Source organism: Lineus longissimus, chromosome 1, assembly GCF_910592395.1.
Source record: "Lineus longissimus chromosome 1, tnLinLong1.2, whole genome shotgun sequence".
In the NCBI taxonomy this organism is placed as follows: domain Eukaryota; kingdom Metazoa; phylum Nemertea; class Pilidiophora; order Heteronemertea; family Lineidae; genus Lineus; species Lineus longissimus.
In genome coordinates this window covers 14,094,325-14,115,230 of record NC_088308.1, presented here as the reverse complement: position 1 = coordinate 14,115,230, position 20,906 = coordinate 14,094,325, and the positions used below count along the sequence as shown (strand labels likewise).

Here is a 20,906-nt window from a genome sequence, read left to right as displayed (position 1 = left end):
ATACAAAAGACACACACTTTCTATTTTACAAAATTGTCGCAACAATACTTTGGATTTGGTTTTGACACTCTTCCTGACCTTGTGCAAGTTGGAACAACAGATGTACCAGACATGCTTGCTGTTTGCACAGGATTTCTAGACTTGGGACTCACATGAGTCTGGGTAGGCTTAGCAACATGTACTTGTGTCTGGGAAGGCCTAGCTACAGGTGCATGTTCTGGCCCAGCTAATACACAGTTCTGATTCTGCTGAGTAGGCTCCTGAAGACCTTGTGCTACATTTACATTAGTACTGTTGTTTTCTTGCAATGCATCATTCAAGAGTTGCTCTGGTACAGAACTAGAAGGATCACCAACTGGAACCTTTCTCAAGAACTTGGCATTTCTCACAAACTTTGCCCTGTCTCAGAATTCACAACATCAAATGTGTTCTCAGCCCTAGATACTATGATGACATGTTTCACAGGATTATACTTGGGATCCAATTTCCCTCCTTTCAGTACATTGGCTACATATACAACATCACCGATTTGTAAATCATTGCACTGAGCATGTCTTTTCTTGTCAGTATAGGCCTTCATCTTATCTCTATACACATCATGATGCTCTTGGTGAGGTGGTATCTGGTCACTAGGCTTTTCACACTCAACAGTGGTAACTTGGTCCTAATCTCATGCCCAAACAACAGGACAGCAGGGGACATACCTGATGATCTTCATGGAGTTGACCTATATGACATCAATGTCTTTGCTAGCTCAAATTGCCAGTGTTTACCAGAAAGTACAGCACATTTCAAAGACTTCTTCAAGTACCTGTGGAACCTTTCCACCTTGCCATTACTCCTTGGGTAGTACGGACTGGCTTTCACATGTTTAATACCACACGACACAAAGAACGATTCAGTCAATTTACCTACGAATTGCTGACCATTATTAGTCACTACTATCTCGGGGAAACCTAGTCTTGCAAAAACTTCAGAGAGTTTTACAACTATTGTAGCAGAGGAAATGTCTTGTAGAACAATAGCTTCAGGCCATGACGAGTAATAGTCCATGAGGGTGAGCAAGTACTCGCCCTGAATAGGTCCAAATATGTCCATAGCCACTTTTTGCCATGGTTTCCCAGGCAGTTCAACTGGTTCCAGGGGGGTGTCATGGACTAAAGGTTGGTTTACCATACATTTCTGACAGTTTTCAACAAGCTTTTCAACAGCATCTAATCCAGGCCAGAAAAATCTCAACCTGAGGAACACCTTGGTCCTCACAACACCAGGATGCGACTCGTGCTATGTCAAGGACTCGCTTTCTCAACCAGTCGCTGTCCTCGCAGCAGTAATGACCCAAAAGTAGACATCTCGTGCCTATACCTATAGAATGGCTGGATATCTTTGTCCAAATCTTTGGGCCACTCTGAACACACATAACCATGAACCTTTCTGATGACGTCGTCCTTGAGAGACTCGGCTTTCAGCTCATCTAGGGAGACACCTTTTAGAGACCCTACAGTAATCTCTACTACATTCATTACATAATCATCAACAAATGCATTCTTCTTTTCCTCACATGGTTTGGTAGGCAATGGCATTCTAAACAGACAGTCTGCAATATTCTTTTTGCCCTCTATATGCTCAATAGTGTAATCATACGCCTGCAGTCTCCACTGAAGACGCTGTATGCGAGGAGGCACAATGGTTGATACTGTCATATCTGACAGTTCTTGCATTCTGTGTCTGGTCTCTTAAAGATCCACTCTAAACGTTGAATAACTTAATCAAGAAATACAGTTTAAATTTAATCAAAACTTTGTTCACTTTGTACATTAAAACCTACACTGCCTCGGATGCTTCAAGCACCTACAGCGATCCATTCACCACTCACGCACAACGTACACGTGCCAATATTTACAAACAGAGAGACGTCACCTGCGCCTCGGCCAATCATGACGCGAGGACAACAGATGACATGACGTAACGACAAAAAATGTAAACAGTGATGCGAGACGAAGAAAGGCCGTAGATATGCTTCAGAAAAACGATGTTTAAACTATAAAGACTGGAAATTATAAAGAAATGAACACCCAGGTTTGATTCTACATTGCAAGATGAATCAAACCTGAGGCAACGTTTAGAAATAGAATACGAATGACGGTCGTAATCATCGACTGAAGACGGGGTAAAAGGCCGAATCTCAGCGAGAATGTACAGTGAAAATATACACACAGAAACCGCGCTACAATGAAAGCTCTGAATCATAAATACGGCGACAGAAATACATTCACAATATATCAAAACCTAACCAGAGAGTACAAATACATGCCTCCCGCAAGTTTGCATTACCGAACTTATCTTAAACTGAAGTTAAAGAGAAAATAGAAATGCGTCTGCACTGTTTACTTACATAAATTAGTTACCGGAAGAATCCCTTCCAAATATGGTCACACGTCGTCATGATGACGGAAACAACTGGTTTTCCCCGATCTCTGGCATAACAACAGCCCCCCCACTTAAAATTAGTGCGTACCATCGCACGATTAAACTTCCGCAATATAGATATATGAAACAAATTAAATCGTCACTCTATCACTGCTGACTGCACATGACTTATCCTACTAAACTTATCCAAACTGTCAACTAGTCAAACTTCACGTAACCGATCAGCAGATATACCATAACAACTATTTACACAATACTAACGGTTCCCCTCCAAGCAGCTAAGAACTCAACTATTTTAAAATTTTTAATATACACATGAAAGTCCAACTGTATATCTAAACTATTAGAAACTCTGTCAGTTCCCTTTAACTGCAAAAGTCCAACCTCAACCATTAACGATGTAGTAACTACTACAATTCAAAGTTCGATCGCCAAGTCCGAATGCATGCTTGCTAAACAGTAAAAAATGACAATAAAGTTTGATCAACAACAATCTCGAATATATATTATACGGTTCCCCTCTAAGCTGCTAAGAACTCAACTATTTTAAAATTTTTAATATACACATGAAAGTCCAACTGTATATCTAAACTATTAGAAACTCTGTCAGTTCCCTTTAACTGCAAAAGTCCAACCTCAACCATTAACGATGTAGTAACTACTACAATTCAAAGTTCGATCGCCAAGTCCGAATGCATGCTTGCTAAACAGTAAAAAATGACAATAAAGTTTGATCAACAACAATCTCGAATATATATTATACGGTTCCCCTCTAAGCAGCTAAGAACTCAACTATTTTAAAATTTTTAATATACACATGAAAGTCCAACTGTATAAACTATTAGAAACTCTGTCAGTTCCCTTTAACTGCAAAAGTCCAACCTCAACCATTAACGATGTAGTAACTACTACAATTCAAAGTTCGATCGCCAAGTCCGAATGCATGCTTGCTAAACAGTAAAAAATGACAATAAAGTTCGATCAACAACAATCTCGAATATATATTATACGTGCTGCTTCCTCAAGTGCGAAACTAGATAGATCCCGGATAGGTGATGATTTCCTCCATTCTGAGGCCGTCCCGCCAAACCCAGACACGTGAGGTCTTGAGTACCGTTTCTCCTGGTGGACGAGTCGGGCGTACGGGAACTTCTGGTTTAGACATAGCCTGGATTGGCGCTCTATTCTCCTTATCTCCTTCGTCATGAGGCTCGGCTTCTCCGACTACAACGTCTTCGTCGCTGCTACTACTACTGCTGCTACTGCTGCTGCTACGTGCCCTTCTCTGTGTCGGCGTATCGCTGGGTATAGGCTCTACGCGGACCGCTTCAGATCGTTCTTCTGACGAAGCTACTGACTTGCCCTTGGCCTAGTAGACTGCGCCCTCTCACTTCTCATTGTTGCAGGGAAACCGTTTTCTTTATAAGCAGTAGCGTGTTGCCTTTCATAGTGACGGCGTAGGGTAGTGCGACGGGTGGTGATGGTATTGCATTCCATGCATTTGTGAATCGTGGACTTTCCGGCCGGCTGCTGTGACGGCTGTCTCGCGTCTTCAAGGGAAGGTACAATGCATGTAACTACGGAATTTACTGCAACGGGTGTCTGCCGGCGTTCTGCTATCCTCGATTCGCGCTCCTGAGGTCATTCTCTGGGATGTGGTTTGGAAGCTTCCCGGCGTCTCTGCCCGCGTAGGCTACGGGAGCGGCTATAGTCATGTCCTCGTCTTCGATCATAATAGTTGCGGTGGTTGTCTGGCAAAGGGTGGTCCCTACGTAAGTGATACGACAAATCCTCTATCGAACGACAAGTTCTTCTACACAGGGTGCATTGGTGTTGAAACCCCATCCTGAAACGACGATATATCGATGATGAGTCTCAACAAGAGCATCTAAAAAAAGACAGCTACAACCCTAAAATATCCCAGAAACTTCTGGGAGAAGGTTCTTCAACGTTAGCTGGAATCAATGGCGCCGTTAGCGTTTGTGCGAAAGGTTGCGTAGCGACCACCATCACCCCTTCTTTTCTTTTGTTCTCATGTGTCCCTGTACTAGTGTTAGCCCCATGTCGTTCGACGTTCTCATTATCATTTGCGTAATTGTTTTCATGTCTGTCTTTGTGTGTCTTGTTGTTTGTCTTCAACTCTATTTCCCATGTCTTAAATTCTGTGCCTTTATATGGTTTTAGCCGATCAAAGTGTATCACCACAGCTTTGGAACATTTTGACTTTTGCAATTTGTATACTGCGTCGTCGATCTTTCCAACAACCATAAACGGTCCTGTCCAATTTCGCTGCAGCTTCGGCGAAAATCCTTTCCTCCTGATCGGGTTCCACAGCCACACTACGTCTCCAACCTTGTAAGGCGATCCGTTTTTCAAACGGTCGTATACCTTCTTTTGTCTTGACTGTGCTGTATCTAGTGCTGTGCTGAAGTCTTACATGCTCAAAAGCACTTTCCATCTTCTCTCTTAAATCCAAAGCATATTCTGTCTCTTCCAAAGGCTGTTCTGACTCCGGCAGTCCCATCATGACGTCAATTGGTAGACTAACTTCTCTACCGAGCATCAGCGCATTCGGAGTTTCCCTTGTAGATTCATGTCTGCTTGATCTATATGCCATCATGAGATATGGTAGATGTTCATCCCAATCTTTCTGGTTTGCTGACACGTACGACGCCAGCATGTTCAACAACGTCTTATTAAAACGTTCCACCACTCCGTCGGACTGTGGGTGTCCTGGCGTACACCTTGTCTTTTCTATGTCCAACAGTTTGCATACTTCTGCCATAAGGTGTTCACACGGATCAAATTTTGAGTCACGACTCAAAATTTGATCCTTGATCCGTGTGAAACTGAAAAGCGGCTCCGAAACGGCACAGAAATTCTGTTGCAATTTTCTTGGCTACTGTCGCTGCCTCCTGGTTCCTGAAAGGGTAGCATTCTGTCCATCGGGTGAAATAGTCTGTTACCACTAGAGCAAATTCGTTACCCCGGTTACTTCTCGGTAAAGGCCCAAGTATATCGGCTGCAATTCTTTCCATAGGGTTACCGACACGGTATTTCTTCATGGGCGCTCTTCTTTTCTTTGGAGGACTCTTCCTAGACGAGCAGATGTCGCAACTAAGGATGCGTCTGGTCACTTCTGATGTCATTCCATACCACGCAAATCTTTTCCTGAACTTGTCTAATGTTTTCTTCACGCCAAGATGAGCTGCCGTACGTACTCCATGCAGCTGCATGAAAGCTTCATCTCTTAGTTGTTTGGGCAGTAGTGTCTGCCACCAAGTTTTCTCTGAATCTGAATCGTGCCACTTCCGTTTAAGCACTCCGTCTTCCAATTGCATGCGATCCCATTGCGTCCAGTAAAATTTTATTTCTCTGCTCTCTGAGGAAATCTCCTGCCAATCGGGCTTCTCATTTTTATTTTATTTTGCTTTTATCATCCAATTGATTGCATGGTCTTCTCTTTGCGCGGTGGCCAGGTTCTCGCGGGTCCAATTGCAGTGTGTGTCTTCTTCGTCCGTAATGGGACTTGAACTAGTCGTTGGCCTGGTTTTCCTAGCTTTCTCTTGTGTTTCGCCATTCTTCTTTGACTGCCTCGTGATTGCAAGAATAGGGTGTGTCTTAACTGATTTGTCAGTTGCTCTTATCATGTTTATTTCTGGATCAATCTCTAAAGTGGGGTCCTGCTTGGGATATCCGAGTTTGTCGCATTGGTTACAGGGAAGTCTTGACAAGGTGTCTGCATTTGAGTGAGCTTTCCCTGCGCGATGTACTATTTCAAATGTATACGTTCCTAAAACATTCAACCATCTTTGCTGGATCTGTTGCTACCCCTGCTTCTGATACGACATGTCCTAGGTATAGAACTTCTCTTTGGAATAGATGACACTTCTTTGGCTTAAACTTGAGTCCAGCTTTTTGGAGACGGTCGAACACTTGGTCGAGATTCGCTACTAATTCAACGACTGTTTTTCCTTTTGTGATGATGTCATCCAAGTAAACTAAGCATATTTCCCATTGTAAATTTACAAGGACTTTCTCCATCAATCTCCGGAAGGTACCGCTTGCATTACATAACCCGAAAGGCATAACTTTGAATCTGTAAGTCCCACTCCTACTACAGAAAGTACTGCGTTGTTTACTCCCCTCACTACCCATCTCTACTTGCCAGAAGCCGCTGGCCAAGTCTAGAGTAGCGAACCATTTGGACCCACTTAAACAGTCTAAACTATCGTCTATTCTACTTAAGGGATAGGAGTCCTTAATTGTTACCTCGTTTACGCGTCTATAATCCAGACAAAATCTTGTCGACCCGTCTTTCTTGGTCACCAGAGTGATCGGAGAAGCCCAAGGACTGGTTGCGGGTTCAATAATGTCTTGCTTTAACATGTCTTTAATTTGCCTCTTGATTTCATCTTGCTTGGGGGGAGGAAAACGTCGTGGTAACTGACGAACAGGTCTGGCGTCACCTGTGTCTATTTCATGTTTAATTAATCCCGTTCTCCCTAAGTCACCATTCGATTTTGCGAAGATGCTTTGGTATTTCAAAAGTAACCCTTTCACTTTGTGTGTTTCACCTTCTTCTAGGTCTTCTGTACTTCTTTTGTACAAATCATGTAGATGTTCTGGTAGCTCCTCTTGCTCAGCTGGTTTCTCTTTATCAGGACTTTCAGTTTCATGGTTATCTTTTCAATTTCTACACTGTGTTCTACTGGGTGTAGGATGCCAGCGGTTGTCCCCTTGCTGAGCGTCACGGTATCATCAGTGATATTTAGTATCCTGAGTGGACAGGCTTTGCTCTCTGTATCCATGAAGCTACGTCCCATTACTAACCCTCGCTTTGCTAGGGTGATCTTACTGGGCTCGACCATGCTAAATCTTGCTGCGTTGCGCTTGTACATTGGTCCCCCTGGCACTATCATTTCTTGTCCAGGTGGAATCGCTACTGTCTTCTCCACCACGATGCGACGACAAAAATGGTTTTCACTTTTGGTGTGACAAAGAACTTCGTGTCCCTTACTCAACAGACTGTTTTTCTTCATGTTCAAAATACATTCAGTAGCCTTGAGGAAATCCATCCCGAGTATGGCAGGAACACTAACGTGTGCTACAATCACATCTATTGTCGTCGGGTTATTAAATATTCCTAACTGTATCGTGCATTCGCCAACAATGTCTAAAGTCTATTTCCGAAGAGAGTGTGGCGGCAAACCATCCACAAAGGCAGTAGCTATCGCATTGGAATGCAGTGTTATGCTTATCACCACATGTGGCCTACTATGCTATCAAGTGGCTAAACCCCATTCTGATTTTACCAGTGAGTCAACCTTGATGATTCAAACAAAATGAAGTAATCTTCAGATCCCAGAAGCCTGTACCGGTCGGTACCATTAATTCATTCCGATTCAATCTAAGTTTACCTACATGTTGCTACACATCCTACATCATTGTAAGCACTTTGAAAGCTCAAATCATGCTATAAATACTCTGACCGAGACAGGAAATTCCCAGTAAACTGTGAGGTCCGCTGTTTCCAAGCAAAACAATACCCTGTTCTGAATTTTAGAGTAAAATGTTCATATGAATGCCTTATATCCACTTATCATCTACACATAAATGTATGCAAGCAATCAAATTGCTATATTCCAAAAAGTTTAGAACAGGCCATAGCTACCTAAAACTCCAAGGAGAGGCTGGGGATGCCCCAGATATTTATGGCTGACTTGATAAGTTAAGTGGCTGCTCAGCAGGGGTCTGTTTGATGTAGCCGCCACACTCTCTTCGGAAATAGACTATATATTGCTTCCTCCAGCTGCTGTAAGAACTGTGTCGCATTTTCTCAATTCAGGCTTAAATGTGTTCGTCAACCTGTAGTACGTGTCTGCCGAAATTACTGAGACGGAGGCTCCGCTGTCAAGGAGACAGTCAATATTTAGATTTTTCAAACGTCCTGACACGTAAAGTGCGTCTCCGTCGTCACTAAGCTTATAACACGTTGGAGCCTTTTTCGTTGTCTTTTTAGCATCACTGGGGTTGAATCGCTGTTTTATGATCGGGGGACACCCCTCACCTCCGACCTGTCTTCGTTTCCCGCCTGGTCTACGGAATAAACAACACTTCGTCTTTCGGTTGTTTGATGTACGTTTCTTGGTTCGTGATCAAAGTTAACATGTTCGCCCCGTCTCTCGGGGTAATAATATCCGTAAGACTGGTTGTTCCTGTCTTCAAAGTTTCTGATAGGCCCTGCGTCCCTCCTGTGATAGCGATAATCGCCGCCATATCTGTCATTCCGCTCGTCGGATCCACTATCTGTGAAATGTCTCAGAGGACGGTTGTCCCTAGGATGGCCCCTGTTGTCTCCATTACGTGACGACTGGTTGCGCCTAGGTTGCTCACATTTGGTAGCATAGTGACCAAAATCCCCGCAGTTCCAACATTTAATGTTTTGCCTACTAGGCCTATCACCTTGTCTTTCACCTCCGTTGTTTGTTTGTGGTCTGTTGTTATTTTGATGAATGCTTGTAATCACCAGCTCTTGTAACTTGGAGAAGTTATCAGCGAGCTGGTCAATTCTTGCACTCAACTTATCGTCGCTGGGAATACTCTTTTCAACTTGTCGCACCATCTTCTTGCCTAAACCGATGCTTCCTCTTTGTGCCTCTACCTTCCTAAAAGCTTCAACTTCCAAGGCTACAGCGACCGTATCGTTTAGCGTCGCTGGCCTTGCTTGAAATAAGCGCATCCTCATCTCACTATCATCAAGTGCATCGCAAAAGTGTATCTTGGCCATTCTCTCTTTTCCCGCCACATCAAGTTCAGGATACGCTTGACTGGCTAATCTGAACATTGCTTGTGCCATGTCTTTCAGACTCTCGTTCGGGCGTCTTGTGCGTGCCCTTAATTCTGACAAATGGAATTTGCTCCTTTGGTTCCCTCCAAACCGACTGGCTATGCTATCTCGTAATGTCGCATAATCGCGGCGGGCGGCTTGCGCTAGGTCAGTGTAAATCTTCTGGGCCGGGCCCTGTAATGAGGCTGCCAGAAATTGCGCTCGCATGTCCTCGTTCCAGCCATTAAGATTGGCAATGTTCTCGAAATGAGCCAAGAAATCTTTCCAATTTCCCCTTCCGTCATATTTCTCAGGCAACACCATGTTCTGGCTCACAACCAAAACTTGTGGTGGTTGCGGTAACACACCATCATCCCCTCCCATATGGGGTGCTTCCGGAACTCCCTGTATGTTCATCGTACTTTCTAAAGATGCGAAGGTGGGTGCACAGGTGCAAAGGTGCAAGTGTGGGTGCAAAGGTGCAACTGACTAACGTGGTGCAACTGTATGTGCAAAGGTGCAACTGTCTAACTTGGTGCAACTGTACGTGCACAGGTGCTAATGTGCAAGGTGCAACAATCTAACCGGGTGCAAGTGTGCAAGTGCGGTGCACAGCTGAATGCAAGGGTGTGAAGTTTATTCTTTATTCCTTGGTCCTCGCAGGTGTAGAGTGCAGGGTGCTTGGTGCTTGTGCAGATGTACAATGTGTCGGGTGCAATGTGCTCGGTGCTCGGTGCAGTGTGCTCGGTGCTCGGTGCAACTCGCTGTGTCGTTGATTCAACTGTTAAACTACGTTTTGCCTCACGCGTTAGGCGCCAATTGTCATATCTGACAGTTCTTGCGTTCTGGGTCTGGTCTCTAAAAGATCCACTCTAAACGTTGAATAACTGAATCAAGAAATACAGTTTAAATCTAATCAAAACTTTGTTCACTTTGTACATTAAAACCTACACTGCCTCGGATGCTTCCTGCACCTACGGCGATCCATTCACCACTCACGCACAACGTACACGTGCCAATATTTACAAACAGAGAGACGTCACCTGCGCCTCGGCCAATCATGACGCGAGGACAACAGATGACATGACGTAACGACAAAAAATGTAAACAGTGATGCGAGACGAAGAAAGGCCGTAGATATGCTTCAGAAAAACGATGTTTAAACTATAAAGAATGGAAATTATAAAGAAATGAACACACAGGTTTGATTCTACATTGCAAGATGAATCAAACCTGAGGCTACGTTTAGAAATAGAATAAGAATGACGGTCGTAATCATCGACGGAACACGGGGTAAAAGGCCGAATCTCAGCGAGAATGTACAGTGAAAATATACACGCAGAAACCGCGCTACAATGAAAGCTCTGAATCATAAATACGGCGACAGAAATACATTTACAATATATCAAAACCTAACCAGAGAGTACAAATACATGCCTCCCGCAAGTTTGCATTACCGAACTTATCTTAAACTGAAGTTAGAAGAGAAAATAGAAGTGCGTCTGCAATGTTTACTTACATAAATTAGTTACCGGAAGAATCCCTTCCAAATATGGTCACACGTCGTCATGACGACGGAAACAACTGGTTTTCCCCGATCTCTGGCATTACAATACACGGGGGTGAAACATGAATATCAAAGGTTTATGGTCAACCAAGATTTTGAACTGGATTCCCCACAAATAATTGCGGAAATATTCCACTCCCCAAACGCAACCTAGAGCTTCTTTCTCGATTTGAGAATATCTACCCTCCGTGTCAGTCAATGACCTGCTCGCATACGCTATTGGTTTCAATGACGAGTCTTCCTGTTGTTGCAAGAGAATACTACCCAAACCAAATGGGCTCGCATCAGTTATCAGTGTGGTGGGTGCACCTATCTTATAGTAGGCAAGGCAGGGTACCTCACTAATAACTTGCTTCAGTTTAACAAATGCAGTGTTTTGTTCGCCTACCCATTGCCATGGACAGTCTTTTCGGAGCAATCTCCGCAATGGCTCGCAAATGTCCGAATAGTCACGTATAAATTTCTGGACATAGCCACATGTGCCCAGAAATGATCGGAGTTCGCTGACGTCCTTTGGTGGTGGTGCTTCCACGATGGCTTGAACTTTCGATTTCGACGGCCGGACACCATCAGCAGAGAACAGATGTCCTACAACTTCCATTTGTCTCAGACCCAGCTCAACTTTCTGACGGTTCAACACAACACCGCGTTCTCTACACCGCATGAACACTTTGCGCAGAATTTTCAACAAGTTTTCATGACTGTCTGCAAATAGAATCATGTCGTCACATTCCATCACTACTCCTTCAATGTCAACAAAAATGCTTTCCATGGCCTTCTGAAAGGCATCTGAGCTGGAAGCCAAGCCAAATGGGCACCGGCAATAGCGGTAAGTTCCTTTTTTAGTGATAAATGTTGTGAGCGACCTTGATTCCGGATGCAGATCAATCTGCCAAAATGCTTTTTTGGCATCCAGTTTGGCAAATACCTTGGCACCTTCTAATTTTGCCAAGATATCTTCTACCCTAGGCGATGGGTAGGGTTCACGTATCACGGCTTTATTTGCTTCATGCAAATCACAACAGATGCGGACTTCATTTTTAGCTCACCTCTTAGCAGAGGTGAGCTTATCCCAGACCGTGGCGTCCGTCGTCCGTCGTCGTCGTCATCCGTCGCCCGTTAGCAGGGCACGTTTCGTAACTGTTAGAGCTATTGAGTTGAAACTTGGTACACATGTACCCTTATGTAATGACACCTTGGAGACCAAGTTTCGGTCCGATTCGTTCCATGGTTTGGCCACCAGGGGGCCAAACGTTAAAAGTGAAAATATGCAATATCTCCCTTAATAGTAGTCGGGAAATTTTGAAAAAAATATGGTAGGTACTTCTAGCAAAGGTGCATCATATATCCTCCGGGTTTTTGATTTGACCTCCTTTTCAAGGTCACAGAGGTCAAATGGTGTAAATTGGCCGTTAGGATGTAACGATGGCACGTTTCTAAACTGCAATGACTATTGATCCCAAATTTGGTACACATTTACCCCTTAGTCAGGTTATCTCAGGGACCGAAGTTTGGTCCAATATGATTCACCACTTGACCACCAGGGGGCAAAATCCAAAAACCTTAAAAATGTGATTATTCCTTAACTTCTTGCCCGATTGCCACCAATTTGATATCATGGGTACATCTAACCACTATACAGTATATGTCACACAGGTTTTTAATTTGACCTTCTTGTCAAGGTCACAGAGGTCAAATGGCGTAAATTGGCCGTCAGGCCGTAACTATGGCACGTTTCTTAACTGCAATGACTATTGATCACAAATTAAGTACACATGTACCCCTTGGTCAGGTGGTCTCACGTACCGAAGTTTGGTGCGATCTGATTTGCCGTTTGGCCTCCAGGGAGGGGGCCAAATCCTAAATTCTTCAAAATGCCATTATTCCTAGTATTACTTGCCCGATGGGCACCAATTTTATATCATAGGTACATCTAATTCTAACAACCATTCAATGTGTCACCCGGGTCTTCTTTGATTTGACCTACTTTTTAAGGTCACAGAGGTCGAATGTACTGTAAATTGGCCATTTTGGGGAAATTGTAATTGCTTGGACCTACATCAAACCTAACACTACATGACACAATACCATGCTCTTTATCCATCTTTCCTCCACATGAGGTGAGCACAATGGCCCTGGCCATTTCATTGTCCTTTTTAGGGACAGCAATGAGGTTCGAAATCCATTCGGACCCCTCTTCAATACGCTCAATCACACCCATTTCGACCATTTTATTGACTTCTTTGTCAATAGCGGCATCCATCGCTTATGGTTTACGGCGTAAGCGCTGAACAACTGGCTCTACATTGGGATCACTCGTAACCTTGTGTACGAAATCACGAATATGCCCGTTTCCTTCGAATACATCTTTGAATTCGTCGAGCAGCTTGGAGTATGGATCACCTTCAGCGTTGGCGTTAACCTTGTTGACGTTCTCGGTAGGCGTGAGAATCTTCAGGTCGAATGTCGTTTTTCTCCCTAGGAGGGGTTCAAGCGTACCCTCCATGACGTAGACACGGTCATTTATGCAGAGACCCTCCCAATCAAAACAGACGTTGAAATAACCTTTACAGTTCAGAGAGCTACCACCGTATGCTTTGAACTGCTTACTTGTAGGTTTCAATGGATATCGACAAAACAAGCCCATGTAGGTTTGGTAACCTACAATGTTTCTTTCAGAGCCAGTATCGACGGTCATCCTGAGCTTTTGTCCATTCAAGCGTACAGTGCGTTGGAACTTTTGCTTCGATTTGAAAGTACCTGCATCGACTTTCCACACAATTTCTAAATCGCTATCGGAATCTGTACTGCGATCAAAGTCAGCATCAACATGTCGAACAGTTTTCTTTTTACCGTTGCCCTTTTTGGGCTTTTTGTCAAAGCCCTTTTTAGCTCCGTTAAACCCATGGTGCACATTTTGTAACCGTAAGACCTAGAGACTTCAATTTTGCATTTCTGGATACTTCTGGTCAAACTCTACTTTCAAAACAAAATTTGGCGCCATTCGACCTACTTCCTGCGAGCGAGAGCGCATGAAGGAAACTGGCCTATATCGGCCTAGGAGCAGCAGAATTAGTCGAAATATGCTTTAATATTGAGATAAAATTCTTGAAAAACTATTTTATTGAGAAAAAGTTCAAAATTTTAACAGGAGAGGGCGCTACCTGCCTTTTAATTATTTCTGCTGATTCAAATTCCCGCCCGATGACGTCAGCCATCAATGAAGTCTCCTATTTGCCAGTTCTCAAAACATGGCAGCTACACAAAAAAGCAGCAGTAGCTCCAGGAATAAATCACTGTTCACTTCAGCTTCGTAATCGATTGTACCCCCACTTTATTGTGTTTTGTGTGGTGTTCCTATTCAATCAACGATGTGAGGCCTTATTATGTTGGTTTTAATTGAGAAGGTGCATTTTAGCGGCCTACGAAATACCGAAGCGGAGACAAAATGGCGGCATGTTGTTTACTCGATCCATGTGCAATAATCTTGGAGCTCAATGACACTCAGCTCGATGACGATGGCCCGCTACCTGGCTACGGGCTAGTACTACGGTAGTCTGGTAGGCGATATTATCACCAGTTCGTTTCAGTGGTAGTCGTAAGGTCTTTAGGGACTACTTTCAGAAATTAGTTCTTGAAAATTTGGCCACATTTCTGTGAAAACGATATCGGAAGTGCATGCTCTGTTATTCGCGATGACATCGCCGATGTATTTTGAAGTGGAGAATTCCCACAGTATGTGCAGTGAATCGGCATGATTCTGTTCGCCTATTAAGTTTTAGTTCTACGATTCTTTCATAAGTAAAAAGTAGACATTCTAAGCAATACAATAATGTCACTCCCATAAAAATTGATTGGAAATTGAGGGAGCTACGGCACTCTCTTCGGCAACTAACAGCGCTGAAAAAAATCATTGCATACTGTACAATACCAAATTGCGTAGGGAATCACCAGAAATGACGTCATCGCTGGTCTAAATAGAAAACTACGGTGGCGCAGTAGAGCACAAGAAAAGGTTTAGCATTAACTTCGTCATGCAAGCTTCAGCAACAAAACGATTTCTCATGAATGATTTACTTGATCATCATCAGCTTGTTTCCCCTGATAGATAAAAAAATGATTTACAATTTCCACCAAAGTTTTCTATTTTGTGTATGTAGTCACATGTTATTTAACTGGCAAGGAGCCAAGCAGACAATCAAAACTTACTATTGTTCAATAAAACATAATTTTCTTAACTCTGTCATATTTTTCACTTTCATACTAAACAACGCAGGTTTCCCTTCATGACCCAAGAATAATTCTTTAGACATTTTTAATGACTCGGAATCCATGCACTCTGATTCTCCATAAATGGATGTATGGTTTGACCAATTCTTGCATGACATGTCCACCAAACAAAATGTGAATGCAGTCCGGCAAAGAGGAACAACCAACCATTCACTTCGACTTTTAAAGGCTACATGGTTCCAAGAAAATACATTTATACTACCAAGTAAAAGGTTCATCCTACATTTTCGTTCATATGTAGTCTAGCATTTACTTGTTTTTGTAGCAAATACTGATTTCTAAAAATCCTTTGCTTTCACAAGAACTAAACTATTCCAATTTTTGAAGCATACTAAATACTTCAAAATCTGGAGTAAAAGCTTATGCTAGTTTTTATTCATATGGCCCATCAACAGGTGCATACCATAAACCATGAGAATGTTCCAACAGTGGCATAATTATGTCAACCAAAAACATTGGTACCGTAGTGAACGCAAAAGGATATCAAATACCATGGAGCATGCCATTTTCATGCATAATGAACTAAACATATTAACTCAGCTGAGCGCCAGGCCCTTGGGCCTCTTGTTGGATGCTGAATCAGCCTTTTGGTTGTCTTTCTTCTTCTTACGACATTTTCTTGCATAATGCCCCTTGATGTGGCAATAACCACACTCTGCCTCCAATGCGCCACATTTATCAGGAGTATGACCAAAACGACCACACTGGAAACATTCAGCACTGGAATCTGATGAACTTGTACCACTAGCGCCACTTCTTGGCTTAGCTTTCGAGAATGAGCGAACAGCGAGCGTTTTCTCTATTTGTTTGTTTCAGTTCATGTCCAGAGCCTAGCTCCTTAGCCTGACTGTGAGCGGACTCATATATCCGGGCCAACGTCAAAAGTTTATCGAGAGTCAACTTCTCCTGCCCCATTAGCTTGATCTTCAAATCGTTCGAGGTACACTTTTCGACGATTTGGTCTCGTAACATATCGTCCTCCATGGTGTCATAGCCACAGTATCGTACCAGATCACGGAGTGACGCGACGTAGTGATCGATTGTTTCAGTTTTGCCTTGTTCCCGTTTTCGAAATTTCACCCGCTCGGAAATGATGCTCGTTTCGGCTCGAAATAGCCTTTCAACACCGTCTTAGCACGGTTGTACGTATCCTTCTCTCCAGGCAACGTCGTGAACACACGTTGGACACCAGGGCCCAAACAATGTAGCAATGTAGCACGTCGTACCCCATCAGCTTTTTCAGCCAGTCCAGTAGCTAATTCGTAAATGTCATACGAAGAAAGCCAGGAAGTAAAGTCAGCTGCCAAGTCAGTAGCATTCAAGTTTAATGCCTCCGGAGGTGCTAGACGTGCTTCAGCCATTTTCTACGTACAGTTTCAGAGTTCTTCAAATTCAATGCACACAGCACAGCTCATGTACATCATGTACAGGAATTGCGGGGAAACGTGGTTTTTGGGAATTTGGTCAAACAAAGTCACTTTTCATCATCATCATTTATCTTGGGTCTTGGGGAACTTGGTCAAATAAAGCCACTTTTCATCATTATCGTATATCATACTACCATCCTCGTCGCCAATTTGTTGGTTTCCGATGAAAGTGGATTAAAGATCGATATAAAACAATGTTATTCTTTATTGAAAATCTCTTCCGGTTCTCCGGTCTCACTTCACAGTACAGTAGTAAGTGTACAAAATATATGGTATCACTCTACAGTTTAGTAAGGACACAACATGCTTGCCCGCTGACCCGTATGATCACATGATAGAAAAATGGCAACTGTTTTATTTCGACTGCATTGATTATGTAAGTGACAAATTTAATAATTTAAACCGTTTCTGAAATTAGAGAAGATATTCATCAAAATTGGTTGGTACGTTAACGACGGATTCAACTGTATTTGGTAGAAACAACCTTCGAATCGAGTCGACTTTCTCTTCGAAATGTAGAAGCGACGGTCACGATCTCATGTAATATCAGTATGATCGTAATTTATGCAGATCTGAGGCGGGTGATTCGATTTGTGTTCAAAATATTGCAAACTTCAACATTAGTTCTAATATTCTACAGGAGTATATTATATCCATTCATTTTGACAGAACAAAGCACGAAAACTTTGATTATTCATCAAAATGTATTATCGAATCGAATGGAAATGTGTGGATAGCCGGAGCATATTGGTATGTTGTTGTGTGTCCGAGACGAAATAGGTCTTTCAGTTAGTTTGTTGATGTGTTAATATAAGGGAGTTTCAGAATCCAAACGATAAACGAAAACTTAACGACAAAGGCAGTTTGTCGTTCGTGAATTGGTAATGACGTAAACACATTTAAGATTGAAATCTACCCATGAAGGTTAGCGTAAACGGTAAAACCGAAGACCACTCAACCAGGAAGAATAATCGGGCGGCGGGTTTTCGTAAAAGACTTGCATAACTATTTTGTATTGCGAAAAGGCTGGCTGAAGTGGTGTATATCACCCCTAGGCCTACACACAGATCGCACATACTCAGACGGACATTTACTGTAACAAGAATGGATGCACTTCTTTTCACAGAGGATGACATCGAGCTCTTACTCCTGTACGATGCCCTTGGGCCTAGACGGGGTCCTTTAGGACCGAGGAGGGACGCTCCACAGCAATTCAGATCAATGGATATATCCAATGAAAATTGTGTGGAGATGTTTCGATTCGATAGAAACTCGCTTATCAGGCTGCGAGATGCACTGAACTTCCCACCCATTCTTAAGTGGAAAAATGGGACTGTAGTAGAAAGTGAAGACGCTTTGTGTATTTTACTAAGGCGATTGTCTTATCCTAATCGTCTGTGCGACCTGAGAGAAACATTTCACAGGAGTACGCCCGAACTCAGCATGATTTTCAATTCATCTGTTGACCACGTTTATAACAACTATCGTGGTCTTGTCACAAATTTGGAGCAGTGGTGGCTAGATGCCGAGCACCTCCAAACCTACGCAGACGCGATCAGTGGGCATGGTGCGCCTCTCCCGCGCTGTTGGGGATTCATAGATGGGACGGTTCGTCCTATCTGTCGCCCGGGCCACGATCAACAAGAGGTCTACAATGGACACAAGCGGGTTCATGGACTCTAAGTTTCAGTCAGTGGTCATTCCGAATGGACTAGTTGCGAATCTCTGGGGACCAATGGAAGGTCGGCGCCATAACTCTGCAATGTTGGCAGCGAGCCACTTGTTGGATCAGCTTGAATTATTTCAAGGTGCAAATAATGAAGAACTGTTCTATCTTTACGGCGACCCAGCATACCCCCTGAGACCAACGCTTATGGCGCCATTTCGTGGTGCCAACATTGATGAGCAACAGCAACAATTTAACCATGATATGAGCAGGTGTCGTCGAAGTGTTGAGTGGGGGTTCTCTAAGATAATCCAGAATTTCGCCTTTCCGGATTACAAAAAGAACTTGGAAATTGTACTTACAGCCTGTAGGCATGTACTACATAGTCGGCACCATACTAACCAATTGCCATACATGTTTATATGGCAGTCAAACAGGATTGTACTTTGGCTTGGAAGCTCCTGGCCTTGAGGAGTATTTAAATGGCCATTAATTTGAACTTTTCCTTGGAGTCCGAAATGGGGAGACGAACCTCGGCACCAGTTTTGACAATTAAAACTTTGAGTGTGGAAGTAAAAACGAGAACAAATATTTAATTCATTTTACCTGCTCTGTACAGCATTTATTTAACAATTTGAACCCTGATCTTTTGAGGCAAAAATTCGAAAAGTGAATAAATGCTAAAAACCTATCACATAAGTTGGTTTTGTTGGAAACTGCTAGCCACACCACTTCCAATGAATATCAACCTTGTAGGTATTGGTTCACTTTTCAAAAACAAAATTAATGGTCAACTGAAGTGAATCGCCATTTCGGAAAATGTAGGAAAAATCCAGAAATCAGAATGCCAGTCTGGCCAAACTAACAAATGCATATGCATTTGTACTGGATCCATCAACCACAGACGTGTCGCAATATAATAAAATTATATGCATATAAAGTTGCAAAATACTTTATTTACAAATGGCACCCCAGAGTAATAAGGCCAGACTGAGTAAATTTATTTCTGGCATTTTCCAAAATGGCGATTCACTAATTAGTTGATAACGGCCGTCCATGATGTAAAAGGTTACAGTAAGTTCATTCCAAGTTTTCCCTTCAATAGGGAGGTTCCGCACCGCCTACGATTACGATTACGATTACGATTTCGGAAAACGTAATCGTAATCGTAATTGCGTCGAGAAGCAGCTAAATTCAGTTCCGCAAAAATACTCTTGATGTCATTCGAGAAACCCACGGCCCCTGCGGAATTGGTTCACAAGCGCTTATCAGAACACAACCCACCAACTATCCAATATGGCAGCGGCCATGGAAACGATTGACGAACTGCTCCTTTTTGGCTCACCGTAGGGGAGTCTATACAATACCGCAGTGTCCGTCGTCCGTCGTCGTCGTATCCTGTTTCAAAAACAGTGGCACGTTTCTTAACCGCTAAGCCTATGAACTTGTAACTTTGTGCACAGGACTCCCTTGGTCAGATGACCTGTGACACTAAATTTCGGTCCGATCTGATTCTTAATTTGGCCACCAGGGGGCCGAATGTAGATATCTAAAAAGTGTGATATCTCGCTTATTAATGACTTGTTTGGAATGAAATTTTTGTGGTAGGTACTCATAGCAAGGATACATCATATATCATACGGGTTTTTAATTTGACCTACTTTTCAAGGTCACAGAGGTCAAATGGCGTAAATTGGCTGTTTCAGTGTAACTATGGCACGTTTTTCAACCTCCACAGCTATGAACTTGAAACTTAGTACATATAACCCCCTATACCAGATAACCTCTGGTGCTGAATTTCGGTCTGATCTGATTCTCAACTTGGCCACCAGGGGGCCAAATGTGGATACCTAAAAAGTGTGATAATTCGCTTATCAATAATTTGTTTTCAATAAAACTTTCATGGTGGGTACTCATAGCAAGGATACATCATATATCGTACGGGTTTTTAATTTGACCTACTTTTCAAGGTTGCAGAGGTCAAATGGCATAAATTGGCTGTTTCAGTGTAACTATGGCACGTTTCTCAACCGCCACAGCTATGAACTTGAAACTTAGTACATATAACCCCCTATATCAGATAACCTCTTGTGCTGAATATCGGTCCGATCTGATTCTCAATTTGGCCACCAGGGGGTCGAATGTGGATTTCTAAAAAGTGTGATATCTCGCTTATTGCTGACTTGTTTTTGATAAAACTTTTGTGGTAGGTACTCATAGCAAGGATACATCATATATCATATGGGTTTTTGATTTGACCTACTTGTCAAGGTCACAGAGGTCAAACTCGAAAATTTCGCCGATAGTGGCACGTTTTGTCTTTATTCGTCCTATAGTCTTTAAATTTGGTATGTAGACACCTGTTACGTAGCTCTACATGTTGACAAAAATCAGGTCGATGTGGCGTACTTTTCAAGGTCACAGAGGTCAAATGGTGAGAATTGGCCATTTGTGTGTAAATGTGGCACGTTTCTTAACCACTAAAGCTATGAACTTTAAACTTGGTACACATGACCCCCTAGGACAGATGACCTGCGACACTGATTTTCGGTCCGGTCTGATTCTTAACTTGGCCACCAGGGGGCCAAAACCAAAAATTTGAATAGTGCCATATCTCGCTTATTACTGATTAGCTTTTGGTAAAAACTTTATGGTAGATACTCCTAGCAAGGATACATCACATATGATACAGGTTTT

General features: G+C 42.9%; 2 protein-coding genes across 2 annotated transcripts; both read right to left on the bottom strand.

The window, feature by feature from the left end:
• Positions 1-4,618: 4,618 nt before the first annotated feature.
• LOC135483307 (uncharacterized) lies at positions 4,619-5,215 on the bottom strand. Its single transcript, XM_064764118.1, has one exon. The coding sequence runs from the start codon at positions 5,213-5,215 to the stop codon at positions 4,619-4,621; it is 597 nt and encodes a 198-aa protein (XP_064620188.1).
• Positions 5,216-13,092: 7,877 nt separating this feature from the next.
• LOC135483177 (uncharacterized) lies at positions 13,093-13,524 on the bottom strand. The gene has a single exon (XM_064763855.1). The coding sequence runs from the start codon at positions 13,522-13,524 to the stop codon at positions 13,093-13,095; it is 432 nt and encodes a 143-aa protein (XP_064619925.1).
• Positions 13,525-20,906: the final 7,382 nt, after the last annotated feature.